This window comes from Pyrus communis, chromosome 9, assembly GCF_041283825.1.
Source record: "Pyrus communis isolate YQ-2024b chromosome 9, ASM4128382v1, whole genome shotgun sequence".
NCBI lineage: Eukaryota > Viridiplantae > Streptophyta > Magnoliopsida > Rosales > Rosaceae > Pyrus > Pyrus communis.
Window position 1 is genome coordinate 3721897 of NC_142573.1, and position 23038 is coordinate 3744934.

The 23038-nt window shown below is 38.6% G+C and overlaps 1 protein-coding gene and 2 pseudogenes across 10 annotated transcripts; all 3 read right to left on the minus strand.

Annotated features, from left to right (window-relative positions):
• Nucleotides 1–367: 367 nt before the first annotated feature.
• On the minus strand, nucleotides 368–3611 carry LOC137740166 (receptor-like protein kinase FERONIA pseudogene; annotated as a pseudogene). Its single transcript, XR_015966910.1, has one exon. The product of XR_015966910.1 is annotated as a receptor-like protein kinase FERONIA pseudogene (transcript).
• Nucleotides 3612–12960: 9349 nt separating this feature from the next.
• LOC137738806 (receptor-like protein kinase FERONIA pseudogene) lies at nucleotides 12961–17784 on the minus strand (annotated as a pseudogene). Of its 7 annotated transcripts, none has more exons than XR_015966917.1 (4): nucleotides 17565–17784; nucleotides 16573–16642; nucleotides 16302–16410; nucleotides 12961–15979 (listed from the first exon to the last, which is right to left on the minus strand). The product of XR_015966917.1 is annotated as a receptor-like protein kinase FERONIA pseudogene, transcript variant X7 (transcript). The 7 variants fall into 7 exon arrangements; XR_015966915.1 differs by lacking the exon at nucleotides 16302–16410 and adding an exon at nucleotides 16928–17188; XR_015966913.1 differs by lacking the exon at nucleotides 16302–16410 and adding an exon at nucleotides 16928–17197.
• Nucleotides 17785–18389: 605 nt separating this feature from the next.
• Nucleotides 18390–22551, minus strand: LOC137740117 (putative linoleate 9S-lipoxygenase 5). Of its 2 annotated transcripts, none has more exons than XM_068479925.2 (9): nucleotides 22207–22551; nucleotides 21479–21768; nucleotides 21138–21378; nucleotides 20659–20997; nucleotides 20472–20557; nucleotides 20208–20315; nucleotides 19785–20089; nucleotides 19417–19680; nucleotides 18390–19311 (listed from the first exon to the last, which is right to left on the minus strand). In XM_068479925.2, the coding sequence occupies exons 1-9, from the start codon at nucleotides 22409–22411 to the stop codon at nucleotides 18558–18560; spliced, it is 2592 nt and encodes an 863-aa protein (XP_068336026.2). In that variant the 5' UTR covers nucleotides 22412–22551; the 3' UTR covers nucleotides 18390–18557. The 2 variants fall into 2 exon arrangements, with proteins under 2 accessions (XP_068336026.2, XP_088556462.1); XM_088700336.1 differs by having other exon boundaries at nucleotides 19498–19680; nucleotides 22207–22503.
• Between the last annotated feature and the right edge of the window lie 487 nt (nucleotides 22552–23038).

The following is a 23038-nucleotide window of genomic DNA, read 5'->3' on the forward strand; positions in this document are numbered from 1 at the left end:
GCAACATAGAACAATTTTTCATAAAGATTTATTTGTTAGTTTCACACTCACAAATTACAAATAAAATAAATTTATGCTGCATGATGATTATTATTACTTACACTAATAAAATCAAGTTTATGCGTTAAGGAAATGATTTATCTGCATTCATTTCCTCATTCTTCACGCTTCTATTTATTTGTATCTTTTAATTTTTTTAACTTAAAAATCAGAAATAAACTTAAATGTGTTGAAAAAGGAAAGAATGTGTCACAGTACATGTTTTACTTTTATTTTTCTTTTGTCAATACAGGTTTTACGTTTAATTGGTTCAGTGAATGTGGAAAAAGAAAATGATTTAGGAGAAAAACCGAAAACTAAGTGAAAGTTCATTGAAGAAGCCGGCAGTTTACTCAATTTAAAAAAAAAGTTACATAAATTACAAGTTGAGTTGAAATTGTAGCACGTACGCATCACTAAATAAATATGTGACAACTGATCATCATCTCCCTCCTTGATCGTCGATCCCAGAAAAGATTGTCCTCGACATCCCTTTGATCGGTTCGTTTGTAGTAGAATTTTGCTCACTACTATTTGTTTTAGTCATCCAATCTGATGACTCTCCCAAGCTACTAATAAACGGTAGTGCATCACTATCGTTCATTATCGCAACGTCATCTTCTCCCTTCTTTTCAATGTCGAAACCTAAATCTCCTTGTTCCTCTTTTTGATGGAGCTGCAATGCAAACTCAAGCCCCCCCACAACGTCATTCATCGACGGCCGATCGATCCCATTATCATGCATGCAACTCATCGCGATGTCGGCGAATTTATTCACACACGCAGTTCCGATCTTACCCTTCAAGTTAGGGTCCATAATTTGATCAAGTTCCCCCTTGAGATAGCGACTCTTTGCCCAGTGAGCTAGGCTCATTTGCTTCTTGTCTGGACCACGCACCAAAACTGGTCTGGCACATAAAACCTCACACAACACCACCCCGAAGGAGTACACGTCAGACTTTTCCGTCAGCTGGTTAAGACGGTAGTATTCCGGATCCAAGTATCCGAAACTACCCTTCGCCACTGTAGTAATATGGGTCTTGGACATGGTGGTGGGGCCCATTTTCGACAACCCGAAATCGGACACTTTAGCCACCCATTTCTCATCCAATAAGATGTTTGTGCTCTTCACGTCTCGGTGAATAACCATGTACTTCCCGCCTGTGTGTAGATAATGCAACCCACGAGCGGCACCAATGCAAATTTGGAGTCGTTGATCCCACGAAAGAGGAGGATTATCGGTGTTGTAAAGGTGTTCACGGAGGGTCCCATGTGCCATGTAATCGTACACCAATATCATCTCACCCTCGTCCATACAATACCCGATGAGTGACACCAAGTGCTGGTGGCGGAGTTGCGAGAGCATCTCGATCTCCGTCTTGAACTCATGGGCCCCCTGCGATGACTCGGACTTAAGCCGTTTGATCGCAACCGGGGTGGTCCCACTATCACCGCCGCCGGTGTTGATGTTCCCCTTGTACACGTGGCCGAACCCGCCAACCCCAATAATGAAAATTTCGTTGAAGTTTTCGGTGGCGGCTTTGATCTCCGTCAGCGAAAAGTAGTGACACAAATCGGACGGCAGAGATGAGCCGCCCCGTGAATTGGTAGAGTTTGCCGCTCTGCGGCTAGAGTGTCCGTAGCCCTTGACATATTTTCGTCGGTGTCTAAAAACCAAGAGTAACCCTAGTACGGAAAGAATTACGAGTGCGGCGGAGACTGCACCAGCAACAACGGCAATAAAATGAGTCCTTGACGCTTTTTTGCTTGGTGGTATCACTTCTTTCGGATCAGGAAGAGGCGGATTGGGGTCTGGTCCGGCGAGATTACCATTTGTATCATTCATTTTGAAGATCTCCAGCCCGTTCAAAATTGCATCCACGGACCTACTGATCCTCCAATGCATAGGGTGTGGTTGCAGTGTGATGGAGAGAGATACTTTCTTCTCGTTTCCGGTGCCGGAAGGCATGAACACAACATAGTCTCTGTAGGTTGGAATCCCATTCCCGCCACTCCACTCGATTATGTCGGCTCGTGTTTCAGCTGTTTGATTGGCTATGTAGATCTGAAACACTCGGTCACTAATCTCTTTAATTTGAGGCTCAAACTCACAAAAATGAAGCCTAACCAGGTAATAAAACTTGGGATGGACAGGAAATCTCCAGGTGAGGTTGTGCCGCTGGTTGATGGTCGCGTCTCGGCCCATAGACCTCCCGGTTTGGTAAACTTGTTCCGGAGCGGAGTAGTTCGGTGTTTTTGAAAAGTTGAGATGAAGGCTTGTGTTTTGTGCTTGAACGCTCGACCATAAACTTGCATTATCCAAGTAAGTTTGCTCAAATGAATAACTCTCCCAGTTGCGGTACAAGCCGGTGTCTTTATTGAAAAACAACGGGGCTCCGCATACGTTGATTCTGTAAACTGTCTCCATAGCAGTGCTGTTTTCAACGCGAATCGTATTTTCGGTGCCTATGATATTAATCCCATAGGGGTGTTCTGGTGCAGTGTAGTAAAGATTTGGGGGCATGGACACAATTTCAATTCCGTTGATAAACGCATACGCATCCGGGCTTGCTTTGCTTCGACTGGGAGTGAATGTGATGTTTAGAATTTGTTCTTCTTCCTCAATGTTGATGCAGAATTCTCTGTATAATGTCCCCTCCTCATGAGCATCGGCATCGGCATTGACAGAAGCATTGAAGTCGTTGAGAAAGGTAAATCCACCTGCTTTGACAGAAAAGAGCGCTTCGGAGCGATCAAAGTCAGGGTACGAAACAGGGTAAAAGTACAAGCGGATGAACTTTTGGCCGGCGGTGAGGTTAAATCTGTAAGTAAATTCAGAGCGAGAAAGCCGAACTGTGGTGTAAGGAATTTGGGAGACGGAGGACCTTTGCGGTGCTTCTTTGAACACGGATGTGTTACCACCAGCTGCTTGGTGTACATCTATGGGGGTAAACTTTGAGTTGATATCTCCACTCCAATTTCGTTGATCGTATTGATTAAATAACTGGCCGGGATGGCCACATTTAACAGTGATATCTTCCACCGGATTGTAGATGGGTGGGGAATCAGCGGCGACGAGTGTGGTGGCAATGATTATGTGCAGAAACAAGAAAGGGGACAGATGAGACATGAAAATTGGTTTCGTCATGGTAAATTGTGTGAAGGTGTTAATTTGTTGCTTGGGTTGTATGAATGAATACACTGATCAACTCTTGTAAATTGTGTGAAGGTGGAAATTGCTGAGATTTAAGTGGGACATATGATCATCAAAGACTTTTCAAGTCAAGTTTTGGAAATAAAGATTCTCGATCAACATCTATCAGTCAAGTTATATCTTCTTTCTTGCGTATACGTAGGTAGTGGGCTTGACGAATTATCAATGAAGTCTTCGGCATGGATGGCATCCAATTTAGGGGTCTTGTTGCGTATTAGTTGAGTTTATTTCTATAAGTTCTCAAGTGTATCAAATGCATCCTTGTATGATTTCATGAATGCCAAAAACAATCCAAATATACTCCAAAAAGAAAACTCTGTACTTTTGACACCTAATCCGAGCATTCGATATTTTGAGTACTCATTCTTAGAAGCCTAATAGGAAATTATATGTATTTATTTTCTTAAATTTCGAAGTGTGTTAAATGCACACTCGTTTAATCTCATGAATACCAAAACTCTTTTATAAGTAGTGACGTTCTCATGTAATTTTCATTAGTAGACGAATGGATAATCATCTATTAGTAGTACGCGAAGACCGTGCAAATAATTTTCATCCTTGATTGCTGCCCCTCTGTAATGATCGGAGGCAAAGCAATGTGGTTAAAATAAGAAATGAATATTGCTCGTTTGAGTAACTTTTATAATTTTGTTTGATAAAATTATGTCACGTCTAAAGAGAAGAATTTGAGAAAAGTATTGTTCATTGGCAATGCAAACCCCTTGCCCCACCCCCAGCCGCCTTGGTCCCCCTTTGGCTCTTTGGATTTACGCACGCATAATGCATACTAGTCTTCTACGCACTATGAGAGAATTGTTGTTGCAGTAATCTTATCTCCGCGTTATACTAGCTTCACAGGTCACAATCAATCACTGCACTAGTCACTGGAAAAAAAAAAAAAAAAAAAAAAAAGAAAAGAATGAGGATCCTCTTCGGATTCTCTTTGTGAGGATTCTGAAAATTCTCAAATCGTATCCATAATTTTCAGATCGTATCCATTTATCGTACATCGTGCGGTCAGAAATTATTTTAAATACTTTTATTTAAAATTAAATATGAATAGTATCTTATGAAAACTAACCGCATCATGTATGATGAACAGACACGATTTGAGGATTCCCAGGATCTTCATTCAAAAAAAAAAAAAAAAGGAAAACTAATGAAAATGACTTGAAAACTTTGAGTTTTAACGATAAAGACAAAATAAAGGATAAAGTGAATAGTACTAGAATTGACTTTTAGTGTAAAAATGTGATTGTTCGTTAAAGTGAAAAATACCGGAAACTTTTTGTTAAAATTCCCAAAAAAATATCAATGAACTAAAAGATCATACTTTACAATCAAACTAAGCGCTCATTTATTTGGAGGATGAGTAGGAACTTCTATACAAACCCTTCGTGTTTGAATAATTTGAGTTTTATACTTATGATCAGAACCGTTCATATTATGAATCACTCTATAAAGATCATTCATGCAAAAAATAAATTAAACATAGTGTTTTTAGTTGATCTATTATAGCAAATACATAGACGGTTCCTAATGACTTTACCAATTTCGTTCGTCTGTTTTTATACAGTTCGATGACTAAACGACATTAGTTTTAATTTATTTTTTTGCAGAGGTGATCTTTATGGAGTACTTTATAATAAGAAGGATTCTAATCATAAGGACGAAGTTTTATGAATCGGCAACGAACAATTTTGATTAGGAACTCTTACTCTTCTTGTGACTTGCCAACTATTGTTCTTTATTTGGTTGCTCCATCCACATCACAACTTGAATTTATGAAGAGCTTAGTATACAAGGTCATTTGAAGGGAATCCTTCAAAAGACTTTTATTATTAGTTCGAAATACTATTATGACAGTAAATTAATTTGTTGTATGAAAGTTTGCCATTTGCACCCTACTTGTCAATCATTGAGTTGAAAACGTCAAAAGCACCCTTAATCATTGTACAACTTTTGACAGGGGTTAATTACGCATACATTCTTGAGGTTTCTTGAGTCCTTCAAAAACCCCATCAGGTTTTGAATGTAACACGAATATCCGTTGATGTTTTAAAATCATTCCACAAACTCCCTCAAGGGGAAAAAAAAAAATACCAGAAGTAAAAGAAGCACCGAAAATTCCAAAAAACCCTTAGGAAAATCTTAAGGTTGTCTCCAAGGGTGATGGGAAACAAAAAAATACTCAAAATTTAGGCCTGATGAATCTCAAAGGGATGTATTTTTGGTGTTGGGGGCGAGAATTTTGATAGCTTCCCCCTCTTCCCTCGGGCGGATAAGGTTTTAAGTGGCTCGAAGGCCCCAGCTTTTTGTGCTCCATCACGTGAAACAAGCCCACGCAGGCCCTGTGCAAGTCAGCAACATAGGGTGGAAATTCCCTGCGGGCGAGCCCATGGAGAGCAATGGGTTTACGGCGCAGATTGGCTCACCGTTGAGACCCACTGGCTGAAACGCCTCCTGGGTTTTGATCCAGTGTGGCGTCCAACTACATTTATTTAAAATCCAAAGGCTCGAATTCAATTTAATCAGTTTTAGCGGTAAATAAATATATCTAATGGCTCAAATTTAAATCCAACAATAAAAATAATATTATTAATTAATCCAAATTAGATTCAACACCAAAACTATACAATACCCATCCATTTGTTCACTTATCTATAAAAAAAAAAAAATTAATTTTCTCATATTTCACTACAATTTTTTTTTTTTTTTTGGAATTTGAATTTTTTTACATCACAATGTTCATAAAAATAAAACAAGATGACTATACAAAAACTAATTCCAAAATTATTTGCAAAAAATAAAAATTAAAAATCAACGAATTAAAAAGTTTAACAAAATTATAAAGTTGAGGGTGAGAAATATAGGTTTCTTACCGTTGGAGAAAAAACTGAATAATCTCGGATGTATATATAAATAATTGAAAATAAAAAGCTAAATTTTGAGATTTTAGCTTCTTGGATTGGAGATAGCCTAATGATATTAGCTTATGAATGAATACACTGATGAATGGAGCTTAGCTGCTGAAAAATCAGCAGCAGCTCCTACTGCTAGCAAATCACTGGTGGATACGTGTCCAAGTAATTGATTTTTTAATCAAAGTTCGGACACGTGTCCACCTATGATTTGCTAGCTGCAGGAGCTACTGCTGATTTTTTCAACAGCCAAGCTCTGTCGTACATTGATCAGCTATTGTTTATAGATATGTCATATGTGTGGTTTTGTGTGTTTCTCTTTCACTGGAAATTGCTGGGATTTACGTGGGACATATGATCATCAAAGACTTTTCAAGTCAAGTTTTGGAATAAAGATTCTCGATCAACATCTATCAGTCAAGTTATATCTTTTTTCTTGCGTAGGCAATGGGCTTGATGAATTGTCAATGAAGGCTTTGGCTTGTATGTCATCCAATTTAGGGGTCTTGAAGCGTATTAGATGAGTTTATTTCCTTAAGTTTTAAAGTATGTCAAATGTACGCTTTGGTTGATTTCATGAACGTCGAAAATAGTTCAAATACATTTCAAAAGGAAAAACTGTGTACTTTCGACACTCAATAAGCTTTTGACCTTTTGAGCACTCATTCTCAGGGGTCCAGTACGATATTAGATGTGTTTATTTCCTTAAGTTGCAAAGTGTGTCAAATGCAAGTTCGTTTGATTCCATGAATGTTGAAAATAGTCCAAATACACTCTAAAAGGAAAACTGTGTACTTTTGACACCTAATCCGAGCATTTGATATTTTGAGTACTCATTCTTAGGGATCGAATAAGAAATTAGGTGTGTTTATTTTCTTAAATTTTGAAGTGTGTCAAATCACTCTTTTAATCCCGTGAATGCCAAAAACCTTTCATAAGTAGTAGTGTTCTCATGTAATTTTCATTAGTAGGCGAATGGATAATCCTCTATTAGTAGTAGGCAAAAACCGTGCGAATAATTTTCTATCCTCGATTGCTGCCCCTCTGTATTGATCAGAGGCAAAGCAATGTAGTTAAAATATGAAATGAATATTCCTCGTTTGAGTAACTTTTATAACTTTGTTTGATAAAATTATGTCACGTCTACACAGAAGAATTTGAGCAAAGTATTATTCATTGGCAATGCAAACCCCTTGCCCCACCCCCACCCACCTTTGTCCCCTCGGCTCTTTGGATTTACACATGCATAATGCATACTAGTCTTCTACGCATTATGAGAGAATTGTTGCCTGTAGTAATCTTCTCTCCTACTAGCTTTACAGGTACAATCAATCACTGCACTAGTCACTGGAAGAAAAAAAATATAAGTGAACTAAATGATCATATTTTCCGATCAAATTAAGCCATTAATGTATTTGGAGACAATGTTTGATTACTTAAGATGAATAGGTACTTCTACTCAAACTTTTCGTGTTCGAATCATTGAGTTTTGTGCTTATAATAAGAACTGTTCATATTATAAATCACTCTGTAAAGATCATTTCTGCAAAAAAAATAATTAACCATTGGGTTTTTAGTCAATCTATTGTAGCAAATACATATACGGTTCCTAATGGTTAGAACGTGAATGTACAAAGAACTTAGTAATAATAAAAAATTATTCGAAGATATTGAAGAAAAATGTTAAAGAGACTCTCTTAAAATACAATTCTTTATACATTTTGTCATTTTATAATTTAATATTAATTTTTATGCCTATCATATTAGGAAAATCTTGAGGTTGTCTTCAAGGGTGATGGGAAACAAAAAAATACTCAAAATTTGGGCCTGAAACATCTCAAAGGGATGTACTTTTCGTTTGGGGGTGGGAATTTTCATTGCTTTCCCACTCTCCCAACGGGTGGATAAGGTTTTAAGTGGCCCCAGGGCCCCGGCTTTTTCTACTCCATCACGTGAAACACGCAGGCCCCGCGCAAGTCAGCAACATAAGGTGGAGGAATTCTCTGCGTGCGAGCGCATGCAGAGCAACAGGTTTACGGCGCAGATTGGCTGGTCGATGTGATCCAGTGGCTGAACCGCCTCCTGGGTTCTGATCCAGTGTGTTGCTTAACTACATCCATTTAAAATCCAAAGGCTCAAATTCAATTTAATCAGTTTTTGCGATAATAAAATATATATAATGACTCAAATTTAAATCAAACGGTAAAAATAATATTAATTATTAATCCAAATTAGATCCAACACCAAAACTATATAATACCTATCCATTTGTTCACTTATCTATAAAATAAAATAAAAAATCAATTTTCTCATATTTCACTACCACTTTTTTTTTTTGGAATTTGAATTTTTTTACATCAAAATGTTCAAAAATAAAATAAAACAAAATGATTATACAAAAACTAATTCCAACATTATTAGCAAAAAATAAAAATAAAAAAATCAACGAATTAAAAAGTTTAACAAAATTATAAAGTTGGGGGTGAGAATTATAGGTCTCTTACAATTGGAGAAAAAATTGACTAATCTCGTATGTATGGATAAATAGTTGAAAATACAGAGCTAAATTTTGAAATTTTAGCTTCTTGGATTGGAGATTGCCTAATGATATCAGTGTATGAATGAATACACTGATCAACTCTAGTTTATAGATTCATACACTGATCAACTCTAGTTTATAGATATGTCATATGTGTGGTTTTGTGTATTTCTCTCTCAATGGAAATTGCTGAGATTTAAGTGGGACATATGATCATCAAAGACTTTTCAAGTCAAGTTTTGGAATAAAGATTCTCAATCAACATCTATCATTTAAGTTATATCTTCTTTTTTGCATATACGTAGGCAGTGGGCTTGACGAATTATCAATGAAGTCTTTGGCATGGATGTCATCCAATTTAGGGGTCTTGTAGCGTCTTAGATGAGTTTATTTGCTTAAGTTTCAAAGTGTGTCAAATGTGCGCTCTTTTGATTTTATGAACGTCGAAAACAGTCTAAATACATTTCAAAATGAAAAACTGTGTACTTTTGACACCCAATAAGCTTTTATCCTTTTGAGCACTCATTCTTAGGGGTCTAGTAAGATATTAGATGTATTTATTTTCTTAAGTTGCAAAGTGTGTCAAATGTACGCTTGTTTGATTCCATGAATGCCGAAAACAGTCTAAATACATCTAAAAGGAAAACTGTGTACTTTGGACACCTAATCCAAGCATTTGATATTTTGAGTACTCATTCTTAGAGGTCTAATAGGAAATTAGATGTGTCCATTTTCTTAAATTTCTAAGTGTGTCAAATGCACACTCGTTTAATCCCGTGAATGCCAAAACTCTTTCATAAGTGATGGCGTTCTCATGGAATTTTCATTAGTAGGTGGATGGATAATCCTCTCTATTAGTAGTAGGCGAAGACCGTGCGAATAATTTTCTATCCTTGATTGCTGCCCCTCTGTATTGATCGAAGGCAAACGGCCCACCTATTTTGATCTTTTAAAAGCTATAATAATTTTTTTGCCGTTGGATGAAAATTCAAAGGCTCGGATCACTTGATTCGGTGACCTTAGTGGAAGAGATCCGGAGAGAATCTCTTTCCGTTTATAAATATGTTATATGTGTGGTTGTGTGTGTTTCTCTCTCACTGGAAATTGATGAGATTTAAGAGGGACATATGACCATCAAAGACTTTTCAAGTCAAGTTTTGGAATTGAGAATCTTTATCAACATCTATCAGTCAAGTTATATCTTTTTTCTTGCGTAGGCAATGGGCTTGACGAATTATCAATGAAGTCTTCGGCATGCATGTCATCCAATTTAGGGGTCTTGTAGAGTTTATTTTCTGAAGTTTCAAAGTGTGTCAAATACATGCTTGTTTGATTTCATGAACGCCGAAAATAGTCTAAATACATTCTAAAAAAAAAAACTATGTACTTTTGACACCCAGTAAGCTTTTGACCTTCTAAACACTCATTCTTAGGGGTCTACTAAGATATCAGGTGTGTTTATTTCCTTAAGTTGCAAAGTGTGTCAAATGTACGCTCGCTTGATTCCATGAATGGCGAAAATAGTTCAAATACACTCCAAAAGGAAAATTGAGTACTTTTGACACCTAATCCGAGCATTTGAAAATTTGAGTACTCGATCTTAGAGGTCTAATAAAAAATTAGATGCGATTATTTTCTTCAATTTCAAATTGTGTCAAATGCACACTCGTTTGATGCCGTGAATGCCGAAAACCCTTTCATAAATGGAGGCGTTCTCAAGTAATTTTCATTAGCAGGCGAATGGATAATCCTCTATTAGCAGTAAGCGAAGACCGTGCGAATAATTTTCTATCCTTGATGGTTGCCCCTCTGTATTGATCCGAGGCAAAGCAATGTGGTTAAAATAAGAAATGAATATTGCTCGTTTGAGTAACTTTTATAATTTTGTTTGATAAAATTATGTCACGTCTAAAGAGAAGAATTTGAGCAAAGTATTGTTCGCCTTGGTCCCTTTGGCTCTTTGGATTTACGCATGCATAATGCATACTAGTCTTCTACGGACTATGATAGAATTGTTGCTTGCAGTAATCTTATCTGCTATATAGCGTCATACTAGCTTCACATGTCACAAACAATCATTACACTAGTTACTGGAAAAAAAAAATATTATCAGTGAACTAAAAGATCATACTTTCCTATCAAATTAAGTTGCTCATTTATTTGGAAACAATGTTTGACAACTTAAGGATGATTAGGAACTTCTACTCAAACTCTTCGTGTTCGAATCATTGAGTTTTGTGCTTATGATTAAAACTGTTCATATTATGAATCACTATGTAAAGATATTATTTGCAAAAACTAATTAAACCTAGGGTCTTTAGTCAATCTATTGTAGCCAATACACAGACGGTTCCTAATGGCTTTACCAATTCTGTTCGTCTATTTTTATACAGTTCGATGACTAAACGACCTTAGTTTTAATTTGTTTTTTGTAAATGTGATCTTTATAGAGCACTTTATAATAGGAAGGATTCTAATCATAAAGACGAGGTTTTATGAATTGGCAACGAACAATTTTGATTAGGAACTCCACTCTTCTTGTGACCAACCAACTATTGTTCTTTATTTGGTTGCTCCATCCACATCACAACTTGATTAGGATTCTAATAAAAAAGACGAAGTAAACAAGATCATTTGAAGGGAATCCTTCACAAGACTTTTATTATTAGTTTGAAATGCTATTATGACAGTATTAATTTGTTGCATGAAAGTCTGCCATTGGCAGCATTTATACTTATTATTCGTTTGAAAACCTTACTTGTCAATCATTGAGTTGAAAACGTCAAAAGCAACCTTAATTGTTATACAACTTTTGACAGAGGTTAATTACGCATACATTCTTGAGGTTTATCGATTCTTCCCAAAACCCCCTTGGGTTTTGAAAGTAACACAAACAGCCGTTGATGTTTTTAAAATCATTCCACAAACTGCCTCGAAAAAAAAAATATACTACCAGAAGTGAAAGAAGTGCCGAAAATTCCAAAAAACCTTACGACATAAAACTAGTGTTTGGCTACAAGTTTCGGTGAGCCTTATGCCTATCATATTAGGAAAATCTTAAGGTTGTCTCCAAGGGTGATGGGAAACAAAAAAATACTCAAATTTTGATTGCTCCCCACCACACCACCCCCGGGGCGGGCGGTGGATAAGGTTTTAAGTGGCCCGAAGGCCCTAGCTTTTTCTATTCCATCACGTGAAACAAGGCCCACGCAGGCCCAGAGTAAGTCAGCAACATAAGGTGGAGGAATTCTCTGCAGGCAAGCGCATGGAGAGCAACAGGTTTACGGCGCAGATTGGCTCGCCGTTGTGATCCAGTGGCTGAACCGCCTCCTGGGTTCGGATCCGGTGTGGCGCCCAACTACATCCATTTAAAATCCAAAGGCTCAAATTCAATTTAATCAGTTTTGGCGGTAATAAACGATATCTAATGGCTCAAATTTAAATCCAACAGTAAAAATAATATTATTCATTAATCCAAACTAGATCCAACACCAAAATTATATAATACCCATCCATATTGTTCACTTATCTATAAAATAAAATAAATCAATTTTCTCATATATCACTACTTTTTTTTTTTTTTTTTTGAAATTTTCTCCATTAAAATGTTCTTAAAAATAAAACAAGATGATTATACATTATTCCAAAATTATTAGCCAAAAAAATAAAAAAAATGAACGAATTAAAAAGTTTTAACAAAATTATAAAGTTTTTTTGTTTTTTTTTTTTTTGTGTGTGTTTGGGGGTGGCGGGCGCCGGGGGGGGGGGGTGGTGGAGAATTTTAGATCTCTTACCATTGGAGAAAAAGCTAACTAATCTCTTATATATAGATAAATAGTTAAAAATACGGAGCTAAATTTTAAGATTTTAGCCTCTTCAATTGGAGATAGCCTAATGATATCAAGCATAAAAGGTATGGTCGTTAATTTTTTATTTATTTTTGTTAAATCCACAACGAGGATAAATCAATTTGTTTTGGTCATCCAATTCGATGACTCTCCCCAGCCACTACACCCTAATATATGCATTGATATTGTTCATGAACGCAACATCATCTTCTGGCTTCCTTCTTGCGTAGGCAGTGGGCTTGACGAAATATCAATCAAATCTTTGGCATGCTTGTCATCCAATTGGGAGTCGTGAAGTGATTTTTTACATAATTTTTCATTTTTTGTACACTACATTTTACTATTTTCATTCATTTTCTTTTGATTTGTTTAATTGGAAAAACTAAAAAAAAACAAGAGTGTACAAAGTCGAAATTAATCATATCGGATTTGGACAGTTTAGTACTGAGTACAGTGATTAAGAATGCAGCTGGAACATAATTCTCTTGAATTAGTTTTGTATTCAAATACAATTGCTTTTTGACCAAACGTTGCACGCGTCATCTTCCTTTCGGATCATCAACTTCAGAGAAGATTGTCGCGGATATACATTGAATGGATTCATTGCTAGCACAACCTTGTTCAGTACTAACGCCACCGTCACCATTACTTGCAATGCTTTTTTGATGAAGCTGCAATGCGAATTCAAGCCCCATCACAACCTCATTCATCGAAGGTCGTTCCACTCCTTTATCATGAATGCAACTCATAGCAATCTCAATGAATCTATCCAGGCACTCGGCGTCAATTTTACCCTTCAAGTTACAATCAATGATTTGATCAAGTGTTCCCTCTCCATGGCAAAATTTGGCCCACTCCACGAGGTTCATTTCCCTCGGCTCCACTTTATGCATCAGCGCTGGCCTTGCACACAATACTTCCCACAAAACCACCCCAAATGAGTACACGTCAGACTTTTCAGTAAGTTGCTGGCGTCTGTAGTATTCTGGATCCAGATACCCAAAACTTCCTTTGACCATTGTACTGATGTGAGTCTTGGAAGCGGTGGTCATTCCCATTTTTGACAACCCGAAATCCGAAACCTTGGCCACCCATTTCTCATCTAACAATATATTGGTGCTTTTCACGTCACGGTGGATGATAGTGCCCTTGACACCGCTGTGAAGGTAGTGCAACCCTCGCGCGGCGCCAATGCAAATTTGGAGGCGTTGTCCCCAGGCCAGAGGCGGGTTGTTAGAGTGGTAGAGATTGTCGGCCAGGGTCCCACGTGACATGTAATCGTACACCAAGACCATCTCATTTTCATCCGTGCAATATCCGATGAGAGACACCAAATGGCGGTGGCGGAGTTGGGAGAGCATCTCAATTTCTGTCTTGAACTCGTTGGCCCCCTGTGAAGACTCGGGTTTCAGTCGTTTGATCGCAACCGGGGTAGCCCCACCATCGATATACCCTTTGTACACATTGCCAAATCCACCAACACCAATAATGAAAGTATCATTGAAGTTTTCGGTGGCGGCTTTGATCTCCTTTAGCGAAAAGTAGTGACACAAATCGGACGGCAGAGTTGAGCCGCCCTGTGCCTTGGTTGAGTTTGCCGCTCTGCGGCTAGAGTGTACGTAGCCCTTGGCATATTTCCGTCGGTGTCTAAAAACCAAGAGTAACCCTAGTACGGAAAACACTACGAGTGCGGTGGAAACTACACCAGCAACAACGGCAATAAAATGAGTCCTTGACTTGGAAAGATCTTTGCTTGATGGGATCACTTCTTGCGGATGAGGATGTGGGGGATCGGGGTCTGGTCTGGCGAGACTTCCATTTGTTTCATTCAGTTTGAAGATCTCCAGCCCGTTCAAAATTGCATCCAAGTACTTAGTCTTCCAATGTTGAGGGTTTGCTTGCAGTGTGACGTGGAGAAATACTTTCTCCTCGTTTCCGGTGCCGGAAGGCATGAACACAACATAGTCTCTGTACGTTGGAATCCCATTCCCGCCACTCCACTGGATTATGTCGGCTCGTGTTTCAGCCGTTTGATTGGCTATGTAGATCAGAAACACTCGGTCACCAATCTCTCTAATTGCAGGCTCAAACTCACAAAAATGAAGCCTAACCAGGTAATAAAACTTGGGAGGGACAGGAAATCCCCAGGTGAGGTTGTACCGCTGGTTGATGGTGGCGTCCCAGCCCATAGACCTCCCGGTTTTGTAAACTTGTTCCGGAGCGGTGTAGTTGGGTGTTCTTGCAAAGTGGAGATGAAACTCGAGTTCAACGCTTGTGTTTTGTGGTAGAACGCTCCACCTTGAACTTGCATCATCCAAGAAGTGTAGCTCATACGATAAACCCTCCCAGTTGCGGTACAAGCCGGTGTCTTTATTGAAAAACAACGGGTTTCCGCCTATGTTGATTCTGTAAACTGTCTCCATAGCAGTGTTGTTTTCAACGCGAATCGGATTTTTGGTGCCTATGATTTCAATATCGAGGGGGTCTTCTGGTGCAGTGTAGTACAGATTTGGGGGCATGGACACAATTTCAATTCCGTTGATAAACGCATACGCATCCGGGCTTGCTTTGCTTCGACTGGGAGTGAATGTGATGTTTAGAATTTGTTCTTCTTCCTCAATGTTGATGCAGAATTCTCTGTATAATGTCTCCTCCTCATAAGCAACGGCATCGGCATTGACAGAAGCATTGAAGTCGTTGAGAAAGGTAAATCCACCTGCTTTGACAGAAAAGAGCGCTTCGGAGCGGTCAAAGTCAGGGTACGAAACAGGGTAAAAGTACAAGCGGATGAACTTTTGGCCGGCGGTGAGGTTAAATCTGTAAGTAAATTCAGAGCGAGAAAGCCGAACTGTGGTGTAAGGAATTTGGGAGACGGAGGACCTGTGCGGTGCTTCTTTGAACATGGATGTGTTACCACCAGCTGCTTGGTGTACATCTATGGGGGTAAACTTTGAGTTGATATCTCCACTCCAATTTCGTTGATCGTATTGATTAAATAACTGGCCGGAATAGCCACAATTGACAGTGATATCTTCCACCGGAGTATAGATAGGTGGGGGATCGGTGGCGATGAGTGTGGTGGCAATGATCATGTGTAGAAACAAGGAAAGGTACAGATGAGAGATGAAATTTGATATGGTCATGGTAAATGGTATAGAGGTGTTAATTTGTTGCTTGGGTTGTATGCATGAATACACTGATCAGCACTTGTTTATAGATATGTCAAATGTGTGGTTGGAAATTGCTGAGATTTAAGTGGAACATATGATCATCAAAGACTTTTCAAGTCAAGTTTTGGAATAAAGATTCTCGATCAACATCTATTAGTCCAAAAGGATATAATACTACCTGAGGACCCTCAGATCACTTGAAAGTGTACCCCAAGTGCGAAGGCTGTCATAAAAATTGAGGATTTGACCTGTCATTTAAAATAGGAGCCCAGTCAGTCCTATATAAAGAATTCTAGTGATCTAAATATGATATTCTCGAATAACCATGAAAACCTTAACGTGATGAATATTTAAGCAGTATTTTACTATTTATACTGCTGTCAGCAGGTGACACATAATAATTTTCTCAGCCCTACTGGAAAAATTATTGATTTGATCAAATCTCTAAGGAGATTCCAACCCACTTGGGCTAAATTCGACATGGCCTGAAACTTTGAATCTCAAACCATATTTATTATTTAATCTTGTTTATGGAACTGTCATAGCCGACCCAACGTAGTGAGAAAAAACTTTGTTGTTGTTGTATGAAACTGTCATAGTTATATATGTTGTAATCAATTCACTCAATCAACATCTCCAATGATGATATGTTGTCAGAGAATCTTGAAATGCTCAAGCACTGTCATGTAGCACAATACATCTACCGATCAGGAATCAATCAAAAGACAAGAAAATGACTTCGGAGAAACATATGACAGCGACGATAAAACCATCATACGATCACAACCATTGATCATGTTGTTTGTAACATATCAAGATAAGAAAAAGAAGGGGAACTGACCTGCTGCTATCAATTCCACATTCCAGGTGGATGGAGCTCTCTGTTTCTCAAAAACGTCCATATGGTTCACCTGCCAGGATACATCACATAGCCAAAAATTTGAGAGAATAAGAGTTTGTATTCGAACACAGTAAAAAGATTTGTATCAGAAATTATTCTGACTAACACCTAACAAAATTAAGGAACCAAGAAATACATAAGGAACCAAGAAATGGAAAAACAATCTCACAACTGAGGACTGAGAAGCAAACAGCAGGAAGAAGCACAGAAATGAGCACAGTGAAACAACAAAATTTCAATGACAGTTTTAACAAAGCAAATGGCAAACTAAACAATAAACGGTGAAAACCCATACCCTCGTCCAATCTGTCAGTCCCTTTGTCCCCCTCGTCCAATCTGTCAGTCCCTTTGTCCCCCTCCTCTCGTTCCCCCAACAACCCTCTGACCGATGCATCAATCACAGCCACAGCCACAGCCACCCGCACCTCCCTGCCGAAAATCCTCTCCACTAAATCCCGGCGAACCTCTCCCTCCAACCTGTCAACCCTTCTGCCCCCCTTCCTTCTCTCAGTGCAGCCCATACCGCTGCTTGCTTTGCTGCGCATTCATCATTTTCCTGCAAAAACTGTTGAATATGTGGCCAAATTCACTTTCGGCTAATAGTACAAAAAAAAAAAAAAAGAGGAGGAGGACATCATTGTGTTTGTTCCTTGTTTTGGGGAAGAAAATAAGGATAAGAAGTGGCCTTCCTTTTGTTTTGGCATTGTTAATTGGCAGCAAAAGCTGCTTTTCTGATTGAAGCAGAAGACTGGAGGAAAAACAGAAGCTGGCCGACAGCTTCATTTGAAATAATAATTCAGTAAGACATACCAGTACAGATAAACACTGAACAACCCTGTTTTTCTTTTCTGCACAAAATCCAGATTCTCAACCATCCAAAAGTTTGAATCTTTCAAGTTTCAATTCTCTTAAAAGTGGTGTGATAATCTTACCGAATGAGAAGAGATGAGGTTGAATCGAGAGTTATGGAAGAAATTTGTACTTCACCGACATGTAGAAAACTCGGATCTTTGAAGCGAAACGAAGACGATGAGTGGGTTGCCGCGGAGGCCGAGCTTACTCAGAGCGGATTCGTCGTTCGTCCTCCTCCCCAACCTGCGAAGGGGAGGTGTGTTTTGTCGAAAGCCAAATGGGCGTGTTTCTGTCTCTCTCTCACATCCCTTGATCTGAGGTGGCAGAAATGTAAATAATGAAAAATCGAGGGTCCATTTTAGAATAGATCGGTAAAACCCTAAATATATCGAAATATGTTCAGAGACAAAATTACCCTCCTAACCTATATTAATTACCCTCCCAACCCAGCCCTAATCTCTGGGTTTCTTGTAAATAAGATGAAATCAAGGGGCAATCAGAAAAGCCTACAGACAAAATTACCCTTCTAAATTCTAATACTTACCCTTCCAATTCCAACCCATCCCAAATCTCATGGGTTTCTTGTAAATAAGATGAAATCGAGTGGCAAAGAATTGATGGCATCTACAGTGCCCTTTTCCCTCCTACTTTAGACTAAAGTAATTAGATGTGTTTATTTCCTAATATTCCAAAGTGTGTCAAATACACACTCGGTTGATCTAATAAATGTCGAAAACAATTCAAATACATTCTAAAAAGGAAAAATTGTGTATTTTTGACACATGATTCGAGCATTTGAGTACTCATTCCTAGACGTCTGGTAGGAAATTAGATGTGTTTATTTTCTTAAATTCCGAATTGTGTCAAATGCACGCTCGTTTTATCCCATGAATAGTTAAAACCCGTTCATAAGTAGTGGCGTTCTCATACAATAAGGCATGTTTAAAGAATGTAAAGTCTCACGTCTGAAACTCGCATAATCAAATACAACATACAGTGGGTGGAAAAAATGAAATACAATACATAGTGAGTGGTTTCACTCTGTATTTATAGGAGCTTGAAAGACATCCCGTTTAGATAGAGACACTGTTGGGAATTCCCTTGCCGGTAATTCCACCTTCACTAGTAGGAAAGAGCAAAGTGTATGGGATCTTGACTGATCCAACTCGGTTCTTCAGTTTATCATCATTGTTCATACTTGTAATTCGATCCTCGATTTCAGCCAGTTTCTTTCCGAATTTCTCGAAAGCTTCCAATGCAGCTGTGTCCGATGTCCAGTCAGGAGTGTCTCTCTGCCCTAAATACACTTCATCAGTGGAATGCCTTGACAAAATCTCAATGGTGGCAATACCAAGTACAGTCTGCAGCTGAGCGGTAATTGTTTTCAAGAAAACGGTATCGGGGCCGGCCTCGAGCTCTTCGTATTCGGGAGTTCCCTTCTCAGGCATGAATTTTCGGCTTATGGTTGGGCGGTTGGGAAGGTATCCTGCATAAGAGAACTGTCCAAAGTTGAGGGCTGCATGAAGGGCAGAAGCAGTCCATATGAGGATAGTGCAAGTTTCAACTAGCTCTTCAAAAGTCTGCATTTTAGGCCACCATGGCTCATCTTTTATGTCCCCATGACCCTCCTCTACGAGCTCCTTCCACCAGGATTGGAGCTCGACGTCTGTCTGAATTATGTCATTGGCCTTGTAGTAGAAAGCGCAATAGTCTTCGACCCAAGTTTTTATTGCAAACCAGATTTCAATCCCATCAACAGCATATGGATAATCCTCTATCAGTAGGCGAAGACCGTGCGGAGAATTTTCATCCTTGACTGCCACTCCTCTGTATTGATAGAAGGCAACACAATGTGGTTAAAATAAGAAATGAATATTGCTCGTTTGAGTAACTTTTAGTTGCTAATAAGTCGAAATTGTTGATTTGTGTTACCTCTTGATGAGATCTGCAGGGAGAGCTTGCTCAGGAAAAACCCAATCTTTATAAACAGCTGATGACAACCCCAAGGCATACCTAGCTGGAAAAACTGTCGACTCTATAACTCCGCGAGCATTAAGAAGGATTCCCCTGCCAATTGCATTGATGTACATGGTATCGCGGAAATGAGGCTGCAGAAGTTTGTAAATTGGATGAACCACGCTTAGCTGCCTATTCGCAGCTATTATAACCGGCTCAATCACCGCATGGGTGTTTAACCTGTCACCAAAATATAGGGGGAAAAAAAATCAAATTCAGAAAACCACATTTCAACATGTATGATAAACTTTTTACCAAGACCATTTTCTTCAAAAGAGTTATACCAGTGACTGATAAGTTGATGATTTCCAGAGTCGTTTACGGCCACATAAGCTTTAGCCAGTTGCCATATGGAGCTTTCTACACCTTGTTCAGCTGGTGTGTAAACATTACTAATGCAACCATATTGATCTCCGTCGGGATGAGGCAAGCTTAATTCGATCACTAATAACTTCAAAGTTCCATCACTTTTCAAGAACAGGAGAGTTCTGCTACCGTAGATCTTGTTGGAAGTTGAGTTTATCCGCCTCAGGTACGGCATCAATGCATCATGATGATCTAATATGAATAGCTTTTTGTTCTTGAGCGCCTATCGAACCGAATTCATTTTCATTATTACGAAATGATGTTAAGTCAACATCAGCTAATTGCAATGTACCAGCATACTATCAGTTTTTCTATCAAAGGAAACGAATGTAAGATATTACCTCGTCCACTGTTAGTCCATCCAAGTTATTCCTTATATGTTGTTCGGTTATTGTACTGGTTTGATCACCGTAAACTTTTGGGTCTAGCTTGCTTGCCGGCGGGAATTCCTCCAATTCATTTGAAGCAAATATAATTAAAGATGGAGAAAAACGAAAAGAAAGACAATCGAAAGTTTTCTTTGCTTTTTTGTCCATTAACAATGCAAAAAAAAAAAAAAAAAAAAAAAATTACAAAACACACACACAAATTTATATGAAGATTACTTGAAGAAGGCGAATGTTGACAGGATTCACTCCAGCCAGCATTTCTCTGGCAAATTCTTCATCAGTCCTCCAAGCAGTCTTGTCCTCTGCTCCAGATCATTAAACCATTATCACGTTACATGAAAGAAAATAGAAATCATAATTCATAGGCAATTGTAAGCGTCAAAATTCAGTATGTTATCGTTACCTTTGATCACTTCAGGCATTGGGAATCGGAGGAACTGTGCACCATCAGTTCGGAAAATTTCCTTGAGCATCTCCGTAGGTATGTTGTCTCCAATTTCCTTGAATAAACCTTCAGGCAACGGAATTCCTCCTTCGTAGAGTTGAAGCACATCTTCGAAGCTGTCAAACTCGTTAGGAGTTTTATCAAACAAGGCTTCCATCTCTGGTCTAATAAACTGAGCTATAGATTTCAGTGCATATGCAAGGAAGTCTGACATCTTCAAGTGTCCAAACCGTTCATCCCTTGGCACATATATGCTTAAGCTTGAAACAATCGGTAACCTACTCTCGGTGTTAGGATCTGTTAGATTATAGGATCAGAAAAATTTCAGCGATCATAACATCAGTAAGTTAATATCCAAATTAGCATATCAACTTGTACAGTTGTCAGAGAGACTACACCAAAAGTAAAAAGAAAAGCGTCATATGTTAATCGTTTACCCGTCTCTTTTGGTGGTCGGCCAGTTCTGCCCCTGCGAGGGTAAGGGTACTCAGTAGACCCTCCCATAATTGGGCGGACATATTCCGAACCCTTATCAGGATCTCCCAGATCATTGTAGTAAGCATAGTCATAGACTCTATCCCACTCTTCGAGCTTTCGTTTTCCATCTCCTCTTAATTCTACTAGTTCTTCTTCTATGTATTTGCGCAACGGCAATGGTACTTCGCTTGGAAGATAAGTCTGCACAAACATATTGCAGTCACGAACGTTAGTCATATAGTAAACTATGCTTGCACAAAGTGCGGCAGATTGCAACGAGTCGGTGCAAATCATCGGTTACCTTGTTAGCGAAGAAAACACGGTCTTTGGTGTATTTTTCGGCAGGGTAAACCCATGAATTGCAAACAAAGTGGACACGGCCCTCATCGGGGACATTATCGAGTGTGACAGTCTTGAGGAAGAACTCACTATGATGATTGTTTTGTATTATGAATGCTCCTGGAACTCCTACTTCCTCTTCCCAGTCAAAGGTAACCTTGAATGCAGACTCTCCTGCTGTTAACGGTGTAATTGTGGTAATCCAGTCTTCCAAATATGCTTGTTTTCCAAGCTTCCCCTTCAATCCATTGTCTACAAAAACAAATACACATATCCAAGTTAAATCATATTCTCAGATCTTCTATAATTCATTATCTAGTAAACCAATGATTAAGCAATTAATAAGATGCATTATATTATCATGATCATCCAAATAACTAACCTCAAGTAAGGGCCATTTTGTGCAAGTTGCTATAATTTAGTTCTCAAGACAATTTTCGTAAAGGAAAAAAAAAAAGTTTTCGAGATGCTATCCATTTAAAAACTTGTCAATCTTAGGACGGGCTAGGTCACTATCCAAAATACGGTTAAACGACCCTAGACCCTAGACCCTAGACCCTGGACCCAGACCCTCGACCCTGGACCTAGACCCTCGACCCTGAGCAATTTTATCGAACCTCATCCGATTTTACAGACCTATCAACTACTCTAAAAACAAAAATAACAGTGCAAAGAGGATTTGAAGCTCACCAGGATCACCACGAACAGCACTGATGAGCTGCAGAGAAACCCTTTGGCCGACCAACTCATGCACACGATCAAGAACCGAAGCATTGAAGTCATTGAAGTCCAACACATTCTTCTTCATCAACACCACAGTCCCATTGATTTTTCCAATATTACTCTCCCCATCTTGCTGCTGGCCCGTGATTTTGCCAAGCAGGTTGTGCAACATTGTGTTCTAGTTTCCAAGAACTAAGCAAAGAATGTTGTGAACAATTGTGAAATAAATTGAAAGTCGAAACTTTTCATGGAAGAGTTCAATGAAGGGTGGTCGTATTTAAAGGGGAAAACGTGAAAAAGTCGTACAAAATCGTTTATCCCGAAAGCTAGCTGGCTTTAAGATGACAAAGATGTAATCCCTGCGTAATTAATTTATGTTTTATAATGTGAAAAGTGCCAATTTCCTCACCTGTAACAAGCTTTTTTATATTTGGGAATAATGAATGCTCTTTTTTTCTTGGTAGACAATCAACATCATCCTCTAGAAGATTGTTTTTGGTCAAACATTCCAAAATATTTGTTTTAGGGTTTATGGGATTAGTTTATTCACAATAAAAAGAAACACATGCATGTACGGCTGAATGTGCGCAAAGTCAAAATAAATGAGACAGTAATGCGTGTGTACATGAAACTAGGTACTAATCTATTATTGTATTAGAGCTTGATCCTTTAGAAGAGCTTTTAAAATGATTGAAAAAAGTTTTTAAAGAAAAAATTTTAGTTTTAAAAACACCTGAAGTGCTTCCTACAAGTTAATTGTGTATTTCTCACTAATGATTGATTCCAAAACAAGCCCTTA